The sequence below is a fragment of the Manis pentadactyla genome, chromosome 7 (assembly GCF_030020395.1).
Source record: "Manis pentadactyla isolate mManPen7 chromosome 7, mManPen7.hap1, whole genome shotgun sequence".
NCBI lineage: Eukaryota > Metazoa > Chordata > Mammalia > Pholidota > Manidae > Manis > Manis pentadactyla.
In genome coordinates, this window is record NC_080025.1 from 14,091,648 (window position 1) to 14,109,541 (window position 17,894).

General features: G+C 43.2%; 1 protein-coding gene across 1 annotated transcript in view; it reads right to left on the reverse strand.

The window, feature by feature from the left end:
* The window catches only part of PDGFRL (platelet derived growth factor receptor like), a 44,111-nt gene extending 34,418 nt beyond the window's left edge, over positions 1-9,693 (reverse strand). The window contains exon 1 of the mRNA XM_036894353.2: positions 9,482-9,693. Within this exon, the coding sequence (XP_036750248.2) occupies positions 9,482-9,536 (55 nt within the window). The 5' untranslated portion in view covers positions 9,537-9,693. The remainder of the gene's footprint in view (positions 1-9,481) is intronic.
* Between the last annotated feature and the right edge of the window lie 8,201 nt (positions 9,694-17,894).

The window sequence follows — 17,894 nt, forward strand, 5'->3', positions numbered from 1 at the left end:
AAACAGAAGAATACTCATTCTTTTCAAGTGCCCATGGAACATTCTGCAGGACAGATCACATGTTAGGCCATAAAAGAAGTGTTAATAAATTTAGGAAGATTGAAATCATGACAAACATCTTTTCTGACTACAATAGTATGAAATTGGAAATCAATTACAGGGAAAAAAAACTGGAATAAACACAAATGCATGGAGGCTAAACAGCATGTTACTAAATAACCAATGGGTCAATGAAGAAATTGAAAAGGAAATAAAAAAATACTTGGAGAACAATGAAAATAGGAAGCACAAAACTGCAAAATCTTTGGGATGCAGGAAAAGCAGTCCTAAGAGGGGAGTTTATAGCTACACAAGTCTACCTCAAGGAACAAGAAAAATCTCAAACAATCTAACCCTACACCTAAAAGAACTAGAAAAAGAAGAACAAAGCCCAAAGGCATAAGGTAAGAAGGAATAAAGATCAGAGTGGAAATAAATGAAATAGAGTAATAAAACTATACAAAGGATCAATGAAACTAAGAGCTGGTTCTCTGAAAAGATAAAATTGATGAACCATCAAGACACATCAAGTGAAAGAGGAGACTCCAAATCAGAATGAAAGAGGAGAAGTTATAACTGACACGACAGAAATACAAACCATTATGAGGGTACTATAAAAAATTTTATGCCAACAAATTGGACAACCTAAAGGAAATGGATAATTCCTAGAAATATGCAATCTCCCAAGACTGAACCAGAAAGAAATAAAAAATCTGAACAAGCCAATTACTAGTAATGAAATTGAAGTAGTAATCATAATTTTAAAAAACTCCCAACAAAAGTCCTGTATCAGATGGCTTCACAGGAGAATTCTACTAAACATTTAAAGAGTTAATACCTATCCTTCTCAAACTATTCCAAATAATGAAAGAGGAAGGAAAGCTTCCAATTCATTCTACAAGGCCAGGATCCCCTTGATACCAAATTCAAGCAGACACTACAAAAAAAAACCAGTATTGCAGGCCAATATTCCTGATGAACATAGATGCAAAAATCTTCAACAAACTACTAGCAAACTGAATTCAAAAATACATTAAAAGGATCATTCATGATCAAGTGGGATTTATTCCAGGGAGGCAGGGGTGGTTCAACACGTACAAAATCAATCGTTGTGAAGCACCACATTAACAGGATAAAAACCATATGGTCATCTCACTAGATGCTGAAAAGCATTTGACAAAATTCAACAACTATTCATCCTAAAAACTCTCAGCAAAGTGGGTGTAAAGGGAACATACCTCAACATAATAAAAGCCATATGTGATAAACCCATAGCTAACATCATACTCAATAGTGAAGAGCTGAAAACTTTCCTTCTAAGATCAGGAGCAAGACAAGGATACCCACTCTCACCACTTTTATTGAACATAGTACTGTAGTCCTACCTGGCAATCAGGCAAGAAAAGGAAATCAAAATCATTGGTTAAGGAAGAAGTGAAATTGTCACTATTTGCAGATCACCTGATACTATATATAGAGAACCGAAAAGACTCTACCAAGATGTAAATAATAACTAGAATAAATTCAGTAAAGTAACAGAATACAAAATCAATATACATAAGTCTGTTACATTTTTATGTGCAAATAATGAATTAACAGAAAGCAAATTTAAAAATCAGTCCCATTCACAATGTAAATTAATTCAACTATTGTGGAAAGCAGTATGGAGGTTCCTCAAAACACTAAAAATAGAAATAACATTTGACCCAGGAATTCCACTCCTAGGAACTTACCCAAAGAAAATAAGATCCCTGATTCAAAAAGACATATGTGCCCTATGTTTATCACAGCACTATTTACAATAACCAAGAAATGGAAGCAACCTAAGTGTCCATCAGTAGATGAATGGATAAAGAAGATGTGGTACATATACACAATGGAATATTATTCAGCCATAAGAAGAAAACAAATCCTACCATTTACAACAACATGGATGGAGCTAGAGGGTATTACACTCAGTGAAATAAGCCAGGCAGAGAAAGACAAGTACCAAATGATTTTCCTTGTTTGTGGAGTATAATAACAAAGCAAAATGGAGGGAACAAAACAGCAGCAGACCCACAGACTCCAAGAAGGGACTAATGGTTACCAAAGAGAAAGGGGGCAAGGAGGGTGCGTAGGGAGGGAGGGAAAGGGGATTAAGGGGCATTATGATTAGCACACATAATATAGGTAGGTCACAGGAAGGCAGTATAGCACGAAGAAGACAATAACTCCATAGCATCTTACTATACTGATGGATAGTGATTGCAGTGGGGGGTGTGGGGGGGTACTTCATAATATGGTTGGATGTTGAAACCTTCATAAGATTGTATATCAATACCTTAGAAAAAAACTTGAATAAAATACCTAGGAATAAATTTGACCAAGGAGATGATGGGCTCTACTCTGAAAACTATAACTGATGAAAGAAAGTGAATAAGACACAAATGAATGGAAAGCTGTTCTATGCTCATACCTAGGAAGAATACTGTTAAAATGGCCATACTGCCCAAAGCAATCTACATACTCAATGCAAACCCCTATTAAATAATAATGCATTTTTCACTGAACTAGAGCAAATAATCATAAAATTTGCATGGAAACACAAAAATCCTGAATAACCCAAGCAATCTTGAGAAAAAAGAACACACCTGGGGGTATCATGCTCTGATTTCAAACTATACTACAAAGCTACACTAATCAAAACAGTTATGGCACCAGCACAAGAATAGATATATAGACTAATGGGACAGTGGAGAGAGCCCAGAAACAAACCCATGCCTATATGGCCAATATAGGCCAACTGTATGTGACAAAAGAGGCAAGAATATACAATGGGAAAAGGTAATTTCTTTAACAAATGGCCCTGGAAGAACTGGACAGCTACATGCCAAAGAATGAAACCAGTTCATTGTCTTAAACCATACAAAAAATAAACACAAAATGTATTAACAATCAAAATTTAAGACCCGAAACTATAAAACTACTACAAGCAAACATAGGTAATAAACTCTTAAACATCAGCATTAGGTAACTTCTTTTCTGGATCAAGTAAGGGGCTAATCTCTACAATATATACAGAACTCATACAACCCAACACCAAAAAAGAAAACAAATAAACCAATTAAAAAATGGGCAGACGACCTAAATAGATGTTTTTCCAAAGAAAGCATACAGATGGCCAATAGACACATGAAAAATGCTCAACTTCACAAATCGTCAAGGAAATGAAAACCAAACCACAATGAGCTATCAACTCACACCAGTCAGAATGGCTAATATCAACATGACAAGAAATATCAAGCGATGGAGAGGACATGGAGAAAAGGGAACCCTCGTACACTGCTGGTGGGAATGTAAATTTGTATAGCCACTATGGAAAGCAGTATGGAGGTTTCCCAAAGAACTATAAATAGAAATACCATATGACCCAGCAATCCCACTTGTGGGAATATTCCCAAAGAAAACAAAACCCCTGATCTAAAGAGATATGTACACTCTTATATTTATCATGGCATAATTTACCATAGCCAAAATATGAAAACAATCTAAATGTTTATTGATAGATGAATTAATTAAAAAGATGTGGTACATATATACAGTGGAATATTAGTCATAAGAAGAGTGGAATCTTGCCGTTTGCCACCATGTGGATGGACCTAGAGGGTATAATGCTCAGTGAAATAAATCAGACAATGACTATAACCACATAATTTCACTTACATGTGGAATCTAAAAAACAAAAACAAATAAAACCATAATAGACATAAACACAGAACAGACTGGTGGATGCCACAGGGGAAATGGGTAGAGGGATGGATGAAATAGATGAAGGGAAAAAATAGTGAGAATGTTTGATATCTTGATCAGGGTGATAGTTACATGAGTGTATACACATGTTAAAAGTCATAAAGCTGTACACTAAGATTTGTGTGAATTATTGTATATAAAATTTTTTAAATTAAAAAGCAAGGAGGCCCTGAAAATTTAAATAAATTGCTCAAAGCTGGTTAGTGGTAGAAAGAGGGAGTAGAATTTAGGTTCCATGACTCCTATTCCAAAGGCCCATTTAACTATAGGTAGGTCAACACCCTGTATATATATTTTGAATCGATTAACTACAGAAACCTTGGCCAACTAAGAGAATTACAGAAATCTGTATAAATTGAAGAAATGTGATAAATCAGGAGAAAATAATTTTTTCCTTTAGTGTATGTATTGATTTATCTAATACTACCTGGGTGAACAAAAGGCTTGGGGTGGTCAAAAGTATAAAGACACTGAAGTTGGGATCAGGAGATGGGAAAAAACAGGTGTCGGACGTTCTTATACGGGTTGGGCCAAGTAGGTGACAAAGCAAGGAGAGCCAGGTGGGTGCCCCGCCCTCCCTACGGGACAGATGCTCCTACTTAGCAAGCCACTGCCTTGAAGGAGCAGGCCCCCAAGGCTGCCAGATCTGATTTCTCAAAAGATGGCAGAAATGCAGATTTCCTGATTGATAAATATCAGGAAGTAGATTTTTTAGAAACTTCACGTTGGAATCTCTGAGGTTAGAAGTCAGGCAGTGGTTTTCCTTGGAGGGGCAGGGCTGCCCAGGAGGGGGCTTGCAGGGACAGAAGGGGATGGGCGGGGACACAACACGCACATGGCTCCCCAGCCTCTTAGGAGGAAAAGCACGGTGACCACTGGGAACATATCAGACCGACAGATGTACACTAATCCACCAACATCAGCTGTGAAGTATAAAGCTCAGGTTTGCAATAGAGTTGAAGTCACAGTATTTTTCTTAAGGTAGAAAACAAAAGCCTACCATTATGATGTCCACGTCATCTGTGCCCCATGACCATTTCCGTCACACTGTGCTTGTGAGAGGCATGGACCTCTGGACTGATGTCTGATTTGGTGTGTTTTCTCGATTGTGTAACAAGAACTCAAGCTGTCAGAAATGTCCATAACTGTAAATCCTATGGAATTTAGGCAACCTGTGCAATTTGTCTGACTTCTACACTATCAGATCCTGCAGTATCCTACTTGGGACCAGTAATTACCTAATTATATTAAGTGTCCAAGTCTGTGCTATTATCCTTGAAAAGTAGCATGACCTTTTGACCAAACAGATGCACTAACTGATCTAACATTGTAGTTGGCCCAGCTGCCTGACCTTACAGTGCTCCATGGTTTGGTGGCAATGACAGTAACTTAAAGGAGCCTGCCTAGTGTCCCCAGACCCCTAGACAGACCTAGAATTGAAGGACTCCCAAATCTCCATCTCTAACTTTTTAGAAGAATATGACTCTTCAGCCTATGTAATTTATTTTCCAAAGGCCTAAAACAGAAAACAATTTATATTGCAGGTAAATAAAAGGAAAGCTTATTACCACTGCACAGTATATTTTATGGCAAAATAGGTGGTAAAATTCACAACCCATTAAATGCCGTTACTGACTTTAGGTCCTGGCTGTCACTTCCTAGCTGTGTGACCTTGGGACGTTCTTACCTGCTCTCTGTCTCGGTTTCCTCATCGGTAAACTGGGAATTACATGGTAACAATGACCATCTCATGGATTGCTGTGGGGCTTAACTGAGTTAATATTTTTTTAAATGCTGCCAGTAGTGTCTGACCCATAGTAAGGAAGTACTAGGGAAGTGCTATTTGCTCTTTTCTGGTTGTCGCATGATGTCTCACGGTGATCTCTATGCCAAACTTGTGATGGAGTTGAAACAGCTATTATTCTTCCTAATTTACAGGAGAGAAAGGTTGAGGTCACAGATGCCAAGTAGCTCATCTCAGGCCACTACAAAGGTAGTAGAAAGCTGTACCCTTTGACTCTAGGTCTGCATTCTTCTCCGGTTCATGTCACTGCCTTTAGATTCACTTAGAGTTTAGCATGTTGTAACCATTTGATTTTATTTTCACCCATCTCATGCACAGCACCATTTTCTGGGTGGTTTCTTTGTTTCACACACTCTTGGCTTTGACAAGGAACTCCAAGGAAAACAGAACTGATGCCAGGGATGAGAACACAACTCCTCTCCAGGAGCTGGGGGTGCTCCTCCAGGGCATATGCTAGAACCCCCAAGTGAGGAGACGCTGGTCAAAAACCCAGCTCCCAGAGCAAATGAACAAATGTCACAAAGCAAGAAGCAAATAGGACAAAGGACTGTAATTCATCACCAACAGGATTTTAAGGGGAAAGGTCTGACCTGAGGGTAACATCTAAGTGACCACACTATGAATTTACTGAGTAGCTCAGGCCCTCCCTAAGGAGTTCCATGAGTTAGAGATGTGCCCTATGCTTGTGGTTTTCATTTTTCATGAAATACCCCAGAGGAACACAGACTCTTTTCCAGAACAAAGATGAGAAGGTGGGAAAGCAATGCCAGTAGGGTGATGAAAATGCAGAAAGAACGGCCTTCCCTTTCCCTATTCCATTCCAGAACCACAGCCCCAAATACCCTGTCATCATGTTTTAAAGTATCATTTTCTTAAAATAGCAATTATGAAGAATTAGATTCTTCTATTCCAGGATAAAGACCTTATTTTAATGGCTCCCACCATGCAACACCTGGTGGGTGGCCTCAGTCAGGACTGGTACTCCTGCAAAGTGGCTCCCACAAGGGGAAGGGGACCAGCCCGACCCACTGGCAGGCCCACAGCAGGTGTGAGGATGCAGGTAGCCCAGACCGCCTGGTTCTGGTGACTGGGGGGAATTGTCCTTCTGGGCCCTACAGGATACCTACTGCATAAGGCTACTCCTCCAAAACCAGGAGACTCCTTCAAATTCTCATTTACTTAAGACACAGAAACACAGGCAAAATGAAGAGACAGAGGAATATGTTCCAAATGAAAGAACAAGACAAAAACCTTAGAAAAAGAACAAACATAGATTAAGCATGCAGCCTAATAAAGTGTTCAAAGTAATGATCCTAAAGATGGTCACCAAGCTCAGGAGAAGACTGGGTGAACACAGAGAAGCGTCAACAGGGAGATGGAAAAAATACACCTACAAAAAGAACCAATCAGAGCTGAAAATACAATAACTGAAGTAAAAATAATACACTAGAGGGAACCAACAGCAGATGAGATGACACAGAATCATGCATCAGCAATCTGGAAAACAGGGTATGGACATCTCCCAAGCTGAACAGCAAAAAGAAAAAATAATTTTAAAAAATGAGTACACTCTAAGGGACCTGCAGATAACATCAAGCATACTAGCATTTGCATTATAGGGGTCCCAGGAAAAGAGAGAAAATGGGCACATATTCCACACAAATGATGAAAATCAGGAGGCACAAGCCAGGTCTGACTCTTAAGTGGGACCTGGGCTGTTGATGAACTGCTTTCATGTCTCATTTCCTGCCCAAGTATAATATATGCTCTTATGGTTTCCATTCTTTGTGAGCAGAAATAGCATTCCTTCTAAAAACATACAGCATTTTAGGATTTGGAAAGACACTCTTTGCTGTGTTAGAGCAGATGGACTCCCAAGAGGTGCTCACCGGAAAGCCTTTTACTAGTAGAAAGCCTCTCCTGGAAGTGGCCAGAAAAATGCAAAGGCAGTGGGATAAGTTGAGTCAGGGGCCTTAAGGGTCCGCAGTTTGGGATGGCCCAGGATGTGTCCCTGCCTGCCAAAGACTGCCAGTGGAAGGACTTCCTGCAAAAGCCACTCTCATTGGCCAGACCTGGCCCCAGCCAGCCGCACCATAACTCAGAACAGAAAAACATTCTTAATAGATTCAGGAAAACTTATATAATTTAATGAAGCAGATTTACTTTTCTAATTGTGTTTAACATTTCATTCACAAGTAGCCTATAATATATACATATTTAAAGTATATATGTATACTTCTAAAAGCAAAGCCATATTACCATCACATCTAGAATTTATCAATTATTTTTTTACAAAACATTTAGTGTTCAACTTTCTGTGATTATTCTCAAATGTTTATTGTTTGCATGAATTATATTTGACTTAAACGGATGCTAATGGAGTCAGGCAGATGATTGTAATCATTCTCATGGTCTGCGTACCCACTCACTGGCTGGGAAAGACCAGGAGCTGAAGCTAAAGCCCTCTCCCGAGTCCCTGAGGCAGGCAACTTGAATGAATTGCATAACCAAGTGAGTGCGGTATTCAAAATTATTTTCTCTGGCCACCGCCTGCCCTAATCAAAAACTGATACCAAATACTGCATTTCTGTCATTCCAGCACTCATACAAGGAAGTGCCAGGAGGATTTTAATACTGCATTTTATATAGCGCATGCATGCCCAACTCCTCTCTGGGCAAAGAGTAACTGTGTTTCCCCCAGTAGCAGTGCTGGCTACACTTTCATATTCATATTCACTTATTTATAGGTGCTGGGCTTAAAGATCCTCATGCCCAAATCCCACAACTATCTTGGACTTTGTGAGCTAGAATATGGTATTTTTGGGCAAATGCCTTCAGTTTCATGGGAAACAAAGGAACTGGCCAGGATTGAGTCGTGGGCAAGATGTGAGTCAGGTTGAGCTGGCTCCAGCACGAGGTTGCATAACAGCAAAAGCTGCTTTACAACCAAAACTAAGCAAAAATTGTGGCTACCGCTGAGGAATTCCAAGGGAGGTTTCAGGATACCAGGATGTACTCAGACGCTAAATGCTGTACAAGTAACACTCATCCAATAATGAATGGAGCCACCAAAACAAAGGGTAAGCAGTAAGACACAGACATGGAACAACAGCACACTCATTAAATCAAGCCTGACCCGATGGCTTTGCGGCTACATAACAAGAAGGGCCCTGGACAGGCACGCCTTCAAAAAAGTACAGTGGCACAAGGGCTCCCGTATGCTGTACAAAAATGCATTTTCTTCATCTTTTTCCATCCAACTAGATAAATATAACAGCTGTGGTTTTCTGACTCATTTTGAGGTTTAACACAGAACTATCTGGCCTAAGACTTAGGCAGAGCTCACAGGATTCAAGCTCAAGGTAATACAGGAAACAAATCCAGGACTGCAGATGGGAGGAGGAGGATATGCGGATTTTGCAGATCAGCAGTTGCCTTCTTAGGTGGCAGCCGCCCTCAGGCAGCAGAGCCCCCAGGGCAAAGGCGGCCGTTGGGGAAGAGATCCACAGCTCCAGCGCCACCTCCCAGAACGACACGTTGACACTGGGGGCTGGACCAGGCGCTGGCTGGGGATGCTCGGTCTGCCCGCCGACTTCGGCTTTTTGGGGAGCGAGGGCGCGGTCCTGGTGGGCATCCTAAGAGGCGGGCCCCGCCCAGGGACTCCCAGGGGAGGCGAGAGTGGGAGGCAAGGAGACCCTGCTAGGAGAGGCAGGTGCAAGGCGCAGGGAGCGGCGCTAGCGCGGAGCCTCGCAAGGGCACAAGGTAGAGCCTGGCTGGCAGGAGGACGATGGTGTGGCCTGGAGGGTCGCGGCATAAGCCAGCTGGCCCCCGCCCGGAGTCACTCACCATCCTCCAAGGCTTCGAGCACCAACAGCAGACCGAGCAGCGGCCAAACCCGCATCCTCAGGGCACGGGTCGGGGTGGAGGCGCCGGGAGCGCAGAGAGCGCGGGGCAGGCGCGCGGGGCTGCGGCGGGCGAGGGCCGGGCGCCTGGGACGCCACAGCTGGAGAATTTGGTTTCGGGGAGGAACACAGTTTTGGGAGAAAAGTTTGATTCAAAAAAAGAAAGAAAATTCTCCGTTTAATGTGACCTCTCTCGCCCCCTGGCGGAGCCGCGAAGCGCGGCGCACGTCCCGGCGCCAAGAGGAAGGGCAAAGGACCGAATGTCAGTTCCAACAGCCACTCCTCGAATTATCTCCAACTCAGCGTTTCACCGACTTTAACAACTCCAAGAAGGCCCGGAGAAAGCCTGCGGGTACTGACGCTTTCACATTTAATCGTAATTGTCCAAATATCACCAACGCTCTCCCCACTAGCTCAGCAGAGCCTAAATGCTCTGTAAAAAGTGCCCCCTAAATATTTCTGTTCATTCCCAGGTCTGTCACTTGAGCTAACAGGACCATTGCCCGCGGCTGGTGGTGGTGTTCCTCTGCACCCAGCCAGAGACAGGCTCTGCGCACAGCCCTTTACCTGCGGGACGCAGCCGTGTCCAGGGCAGCTGAGACCTGGGGCCCAAGGTTCCCGGGTGGGGAAGCTGGCCTGCCCACACACGGCAGGCCAGCTCCTTCCCCAGCGTCCAGCAGAGGTTTGGGAGAAACTCCTCTTTCCTTTTTTATTCACAAGTCACATTGCTCTACATAGCACTGTTTGGGAAAGGATTGTGCCAGAAAGCCTATCCAAGTAACAGTGCCAGGTCCCTCCCCCTAATCTTTCCTTCCAGTGAAGATCAGCCCTCTGGGCTTCTTTAAACGTAGTATCAATTTCCTCCCAGGAGATGCTTCTGTTCTGGTAAATTCTTCCCTCCACTCCAGATCACAAAACCAGAGAGACTCAGTGGTGCTCCCACGGAGCCTTCTGTGGGCTTATTGTGAAGCATGCTGAGGAGGTGGTTAGGATACAAAGGAAAATGCACTTCAAACCGAAATGCAATTAAATGCCAATTGTGTAATATATACCCTTAATACTAGAGGAGTCCATACAGGTGGGAGATCAACACAGGTTGGAGGAATGATGGGAAATCATGGGGGGGGTGGGTGCAGGGCTAGAATCTGGAGCCCCTTCGAAGGAGGGGGAGGAAGAGGATGCATCCTGTCAGTTAGTTGGCTGGTGCTCAGGAACCAAGCAAGAACCGGCGGGGCAGCACTGGCTGGCCAGGTTGGAAGGGCAGGTTTACTGTGGGAGTAAAGTGGTAAATAAGACTGAATTGCCAGCCTGAGCTGCAGAAGGCGGGGCAGTGGTGGGGAACGTGGTGTTCACCTGCCCCTGCAGACAGCGGCATAGGTTTCCGAGCTTGCTGACACCTGTGATCACAGCAGTGTGCAGATGTGTGCACGCCAGTGGGCGCCCCACGTGAGCAGCAGGTGCCAGGCTTCAGCTCGTTTCACTCAAACATTACTATCCAAGTGAGCTCGATTGAGCATAAGGGGAAGCGGACTTCTCTCCCAGCTCCCAAGGGATGAGGTGCTGCAGTTTATGACAAGCTGGTGTTTACGAAGCCACTTCGTGCAGGAGGAACCCAGAATTCTACATCCCCTTGACCAGCTTGGGCCCCAGCTTCACCGCTGCTCGTGTTGCAGGGGGCTGGGGGTGGGGGGAGAACAGCTCCCGAGCTCCCTGGGAACTTCGGAGACCTGGGTCGGCCCCCACTCTGCCAGTGGCTCTCAGTTCCTCCCACAACTCGCTCCCTCGCCTTGGACTGGGGTCCTCCGTGCTGAAAAAGCGGGGGGAACTAGACAGTTATTTCATATTTATGTTTCCCATGTGTTTGTTAGCATGGAGATGAAGGCTGGGACATCATTGCTGCTTTTGAGGAGTGGACACTAGCCAGGAGACAAGCATTTAAGCCACTGTCACGATAGGTCACCTTCTGAGCCAAGTCGGCCCGGGCTGCCTGACCCCTGAGGCCTCTCTCCCTTGGGACTCCAGGGAGCGACCACTTGGCTCTGTCTGTGCTGGAGCCGGGGATTCAGGCTACAGCGCCTGTCCCCACTCCACAGTCACAGGGACCTGCCCCATCGGCCTGCGGCCCACGCCCTCCCCGCCCTGGCTTCTCTCACCTGGATGTGGCCGCGGCCATCCAGGCAGGACCCCTGCCCCTCCTTCCTGAGCCTCCAACCCATTCTTTCCCCAGCAATTAGGTCTGTCTTCATAGGAAACTCTAAAGACTCGAACCCAATTTAAACCCTTCAAAGGCTCAGACTCCGGCGTCCACGGCCCCACTGGCTTCCTCTCCCGGGGACCCTCGCTGGCCTGCCCTCCCCACGAACCTCACACACTGGCCCTGTCTTCCCAACCCAGCCACCGTGCGGCCCGCCGCTCTTGAGTCTCCCTTGCAAATAAAAATAAAATAAAAGCTTTCAAACAGGGCCTGGCTGGCCTACACGCTGGAGGGGCCCCGGAGCTGCCCCCGTGAAGCTCCCCCTCTGTGACTCACCTGCCGAGCTGGTGCAGGGACGGCGGGGCGCTCCCCCTCCGGCAGGCGTCAGGCGCAGGCGGTGGCCGGCAGGGCACAGCTAAAGGGGCACAGCGCAGCCTAACGAGTCCTTAAAAAGCAAATTGCCGATTGGCACGAGAGCGCAGGAGCCTCGGGAGCCTCAGGAGGGTCCGGAATCGCTCTGCAGCTTTTTCCCAGGAGCCTCTGGGCTTGTTACACGAGAGACCAAACGACACATGTGAAGGGAATTGGCGTCAATGAGCAGCAGCGCTCAGTGGCCCCACCTGTGTTTTCGTTCGTTTTAAAAAAGAAGCTGTTTTCAAAATCACTCAACCCATTTAAATATATTTAAAACCTTTTCAGAATTATATAGGACAGGAAATGATAAAAAGAATGAATATACTGCCACGTTCTTTACCCTTTCTACCAGCTATAGTAATAAACATGCTTAATTTTTATTTACACTTGCTTAAAAAAAACTCCTTGACGAAAATACTGCAAAAACTATCCTTAGCCAGTTATCTTTATGCTCATGAGTATTTCTGTAAGGTAGGCTCTAGAAGTGAAATTAGTCAGCCAAACGCCATGATATTTAACATTTCTTGGTAATTAATACCAATTCAACAAAGCTGTCCCTGTTTATAGCCAGTTTCTTAGGGAGCATGTAAACCTATCCATTCCACCTATACTGGATGTAATTATTCTACTCACTTTTCACAACCTTATCGTGGAGGAGAATCTCATTACACTCTTTAATTCCGTCTTTTTTGTTGCTACTGAGGATAAGAACCTTATCATATTATTAGCTGTTTTTATTTGCCTATTTTTGAAAATGGAGTATTTCCTTTTATTATTTGTCTTGCAACATAGGAAGGATCTTAATACATTCTGGCTAGTGAGCTCCTGGGTGTTATATATATTGCAGACATTTTCTTCTAATCTTTTGCTTATGTTTTAGTTTTGCTAATGGTGCCTTCTTCAAGAAAGTGCAACACATGTTTAAGCAATTACATTTTCCAGTAACTTCCTTGATGGTTTCTGGATTGTACATCTTTGGTAAGATTTCTCTGCCTCAAATTATCAAAGTAGTTTATATTTTCAATTAAAAGTTTAATAATTTTGTTGTTCATATGTAGTCTTTAAATCCATCTATCTATGTTTTGATATCACAGATTGGAAATCTATTTCTACATGTTTCCAGTTGGTCAGTGTCACACTATCATTTATTAAATGATTCGTTCTTTTTCCATAATTTTGAATTGACTGTGTGTATTATGTTACATATGTATATGGCTCTGTTTCTGTTTGTGTTTTATTCTATTGATCTCTCTATCTATAGAAATACCACAAGGCATTTATTGGTACTGATTTATAATATGTTTGTGTTTGGACAAGTGTTGTGCCCTCATCATTGTTCTTCTGTTTTTAGTGTTATACAGTTTCTCTTCCAGATGAAGTTTGGAATCAGCTTGTCAATCTCCATCCAAACTTTGTGCTTTGATTATGATTGCATTGAATTTATGTTTGGGGAAATAATGGGCATATTTGGAATACTGAGTCTTCCCATCCAGGAAAGTTACAGTGTTACATATACCTTTCCATGTATTGAAGTCTACTTTATGTTCCCATTATATTTTATAATTGGTTAATGCTGGTTTTATGACAGCTTTGGAATTCTGCATTCCCAAGTCTGCATTCCTGAGTGTATTTTATGTCAAATACACTTTTAAATTTGGATACCTTAACGTGTGTGTGCATGTGTACATATATATGTATGTGTATAGTTATATAAATACTTAGTTACATTCACATATTTTTTCAGTCTTAGTTGTTGTTAGGCTTCTTACTTTTGCTTATTTCTTATTATTATGCATGAAATTTCCCTGCATTACACTTTCAAATTGGCTGACTGTATATCGAAAATAATTTTGGAAATCTATTTCTCAAGCCTCTTTGATATCACATATACTCTATCTAAATTTGGGTCTCTAAATTTATCCTAGGGCTGCATTATGGGCTGAATTGTGTCCCCTCCTCCCTCCCAAATGTCCGTGTTGAAGTCCTAATATCCAGTACTTCAGAATGTGCCCATATTTGGGATAGGGTCTTTAAAGAGGTGGTTAAATTACAACGAGATCATTAAGGGGCACCCTAAACCAATGTCCTGTTATTCCTGTAAGAGGAGGAAACTTGGGCACACACACAGAGGGAAGATTGTGTGAAGACACAGAGGGAAGCCAGCCATCTGCAAGCCCAGGAAAGAGGCCTCAGGGATCAACTCTGCCAACACCTTAATCTCAGACTTTTTGCAGAAAGATGAGAAAATACTTTTCTGTTGTTTAAGTCATGCAGTCTGTGGTCCTTCATGATGGCAGTGCTAGGGAACTAATACAGTCTGTTAGGATGAGACCAAGGGTTAAAACAAATAGAGGGACTTTCTAAGACATGAAGCCACTTAACCATAGGGCTTGTTATCCTTGAATGAGACAATGTCAAGATGACTGAATTTGAAAATTAAAACTGCGGGAAGTAAAACTGAAGGAACAAAGCAGCAGCAGACTCACAGACTCTAAGAAGGGACTAGTGGTTACCAAAGGGGAGGTGTGGGAGAGCGGGTGGGGAGGGAGAAGGGGATTGAGGGGCATCATCATTGGCACGCATGGTGTGTGTGGGGGTTATGGGGAAGACAGTGCAGCACAGAGAAGGCAAATAGTGACTCTGCAGCATCTTACTACACTGATGGACAGTGACTGCAGTGGGGTGGGTGGGGACTTGGTAATATATGTGAATGTAGTAGCCACAATGATACCATAATAAAAAAATAAATAAAATAAAAACAAAAACAGCAGAAAAAAAACCTGCCAAAGTTGTACTTTAAAAAAATATATTGTTATTTTGCTGTAAAATCCCTTTTCTTCTTCTCTAGGGTGAGAATTTTAATACTAGAATCTCTGTTGGTGTCGGTCTTTTCCATTCTTTCTCCAACAACTGCAGTAATATGGGCCAGTTAGAAGCAGTCTTACAGCTGTAAGGCAAACACAACTTCAAGCCTGGTTTCCTAAGGCATGCTTCATGTTTGTACATTTGTATCTATTTACTTTAATGGACTCTCTTCTTGGTCCATGTGGTTTAGAGGTACAAATTTCCAGTTATTAATAAAACAGGTCACAGGGATGAAGAGCGCAGCATAGGGAATATAGTTAATACTACTGTAATTATCTCTGGTGACAGATGATCATTACATGTATCATAGTGAACATTTTGTAATGTATGTAATTGTTGAATCATATGTTGTACCAATGATTTTTTTGAAACCAATCATTTTATTGCCTATCAATATAATATTGCCTATCAACCATACTTTAATAATAACAAAAAAACAACAGCATCCAAGGAACCACTGTGCACTTGGGAGGGCACAGCATTAGCAGAGACGGCGCTTTATCACCTTTCCGGGCAGAGCGAGAGTGGCAGCCCCTGGCCCTGGCTTAGCAAATGCAGAGCTGGAGACAAAGAGAACAGAAGGGGAAGCACAACCAGCCAGTGCGAGAGAGATGACAGGAGTGCGACGGGGGCGGCGGCAGCGGGGGCAGCCTGTCCCGGGGACTCCGGCCTGGGCGCACGCACTCTTGCAGTTTTCTTCAGGTGCAAGTCGGTGTACAGGGTGCGTCTGATGGGTGATAAGCAGTGGTACCAGCACCCTTTCTGGGCACCAAAGCCTGAAGGGAAACGTCAGTGCTTCCATTATGATTTCCTTGTGAATCATTTTATATGCAGCATTTTCATTATAAATCTTCACAGGACCTTTCTGTGACTACTCTTGTCTTGAAACGTCTCCCTACTCCTCCCCTGCCTCTGTCTTCTTTTCCCCTTCAAAGTACTGAAGAGCAGAAGGAATTTGCTAGATAAACCAAAAAGGGCCTGTATTTTGGGTATCCCTTCACTACCTGAAAACAAGGACTTCTCACTTCTCTAACTAGTCTTCATTAACTACAGAAATACAACCGAGATGAATTAAGAAAATATGTTTCAAGGTTTTGGCAGGAGCTACTTCAGTGGTTTTAAAATAAAGCACTGAAAATCTCAAGCTAAGGGAAACATCAGACATTTCTGATGCTCTCAGAGCCACTCTTCAAGAGACATCACAGGGTGGGGCAAGGATCCCAGAACCTTGGTCTATTTAAAGTAAGTGGGCAAGAGAAATCACACTCCCAGCTCCAGGACACAGTGTGCTGGAAAGATGTGTTATATGTCCAGTGGTTACAAGAGCCTCTAAGTGGTTAGGAGAAGAGGGCAACTTTAAGCTAAAATGTAAATGACTTAAAACCTCCATTCTCTCCTTCCTTTGCTTTTTTTTCTTTTAAACTTGCTAGGGTTCCCTTCCTCCTTGCTTTCTCCTGCTTACTTGCTCTAATGCTCACTTTTGGAAAAGCATCTTTTATTGGTCATTTACAACTTGGTGCCAATTTAAGTCATTGTTTCTGTTCCAATGGCATCTTGTCTGATTCCTACCAGGCCATGAAACCCTTGGTCCTTGCTTGAAGAAATAGCAAGCATCAGAGAGCAGATGGGTGACAATTCTAGAGACTTGGAGACTCAGCCACTGGGGAATCCCAGAAGCCTGAATCGGGACAGTGCTCTGGTACTTGTAGGTTACAGGGCCCGGAGCCCAGGAATGTGCTGGCTCCCCATCGGAGCGTGGGCTCACCCTGAGCTGTAGTCCCCTTGGGTAGCGGTCTGTCTTGTTTTCCTCTTCCTGTTGATGGCTCTGTCTAGTTGCATGTGTACTTTGACCTACTTCAAGACAAGTTGAGATAATGTTATAATGGGTTATTTTTGTACATCTTTGAGAATTTTCTGAGCTATTTTATAACATGAAATGAATCGCTCTTTCCACACAGACAGGGACTTGGCACAATCTCCTAGCAATCTGTGGACTTTGTGCCGTTAGCCTGGAAAGGAAGCCCGTCTGTGGCCACAGATAGCTGTAGCCCTCTGTAAAGAACACGAAGATAGTATTGCAGCTCCGGGGCTTCCTGGCTGGACCGGTAGCCCACACACAGCTCCACAGCTCCTAGGGTTCATTGCCTTTATGTGACCCCATGGTACAGAGCAGAGATGGAGCATCAAAACCCAGGAACCACCCTAATCGAGCCAACAACTGGATACCTTAGGCTTTAGGTTTCTACTTGGCAAATACTTTGCAGTTTTAGCTTGGTTTTCAATGCTGGCTACACTGATATTAAAGTTTTTAAAATTCAATATGATGTTCCCTCCAGTTTTCTAGAGTCAATGGAAATTAAGTATATACACAAAGACATTTCAAAATTAAACAAACTAATTCAAGAGATTTGCAATTTTAAGTAACTTCCAGCTATGCCAGGAAGTTCTGAGTCCTCCCTCCCAGTCAGAGGGTAAAGAGGGCTAACCTTGGCAAATATTTATTCACTATATTGTAAAAAATTTCTGCCATACATAATTGATCACCAATTATTAAAAGCTATAATTTGGTCAGAACACTGAGCAGCTTCTTGTAGACAGAAGCAATGTCACCGAGATCGGCAGGTGAAGTGCTGGGATTTCAGGTGTGTGGTCCTGGGGTGGTATCACTACAGGAGCACCTGGTATTTTTGGAATGTGCCATGAGGGTTGAAGACTCACAGAGATCTCTCTTTTATGTTACAAGATTTGGTAGCTGTATGGTAGGTAGTGCCTAGGCTGCCGGGTGAGTATTCTTAACAATATAACTGTTTGAGTTTAGATGGTACTATATTTCTGAGCTTTAAAGGTTCCCATACAAAAAAGCAGTTTAAATTAGGTTAAGTGT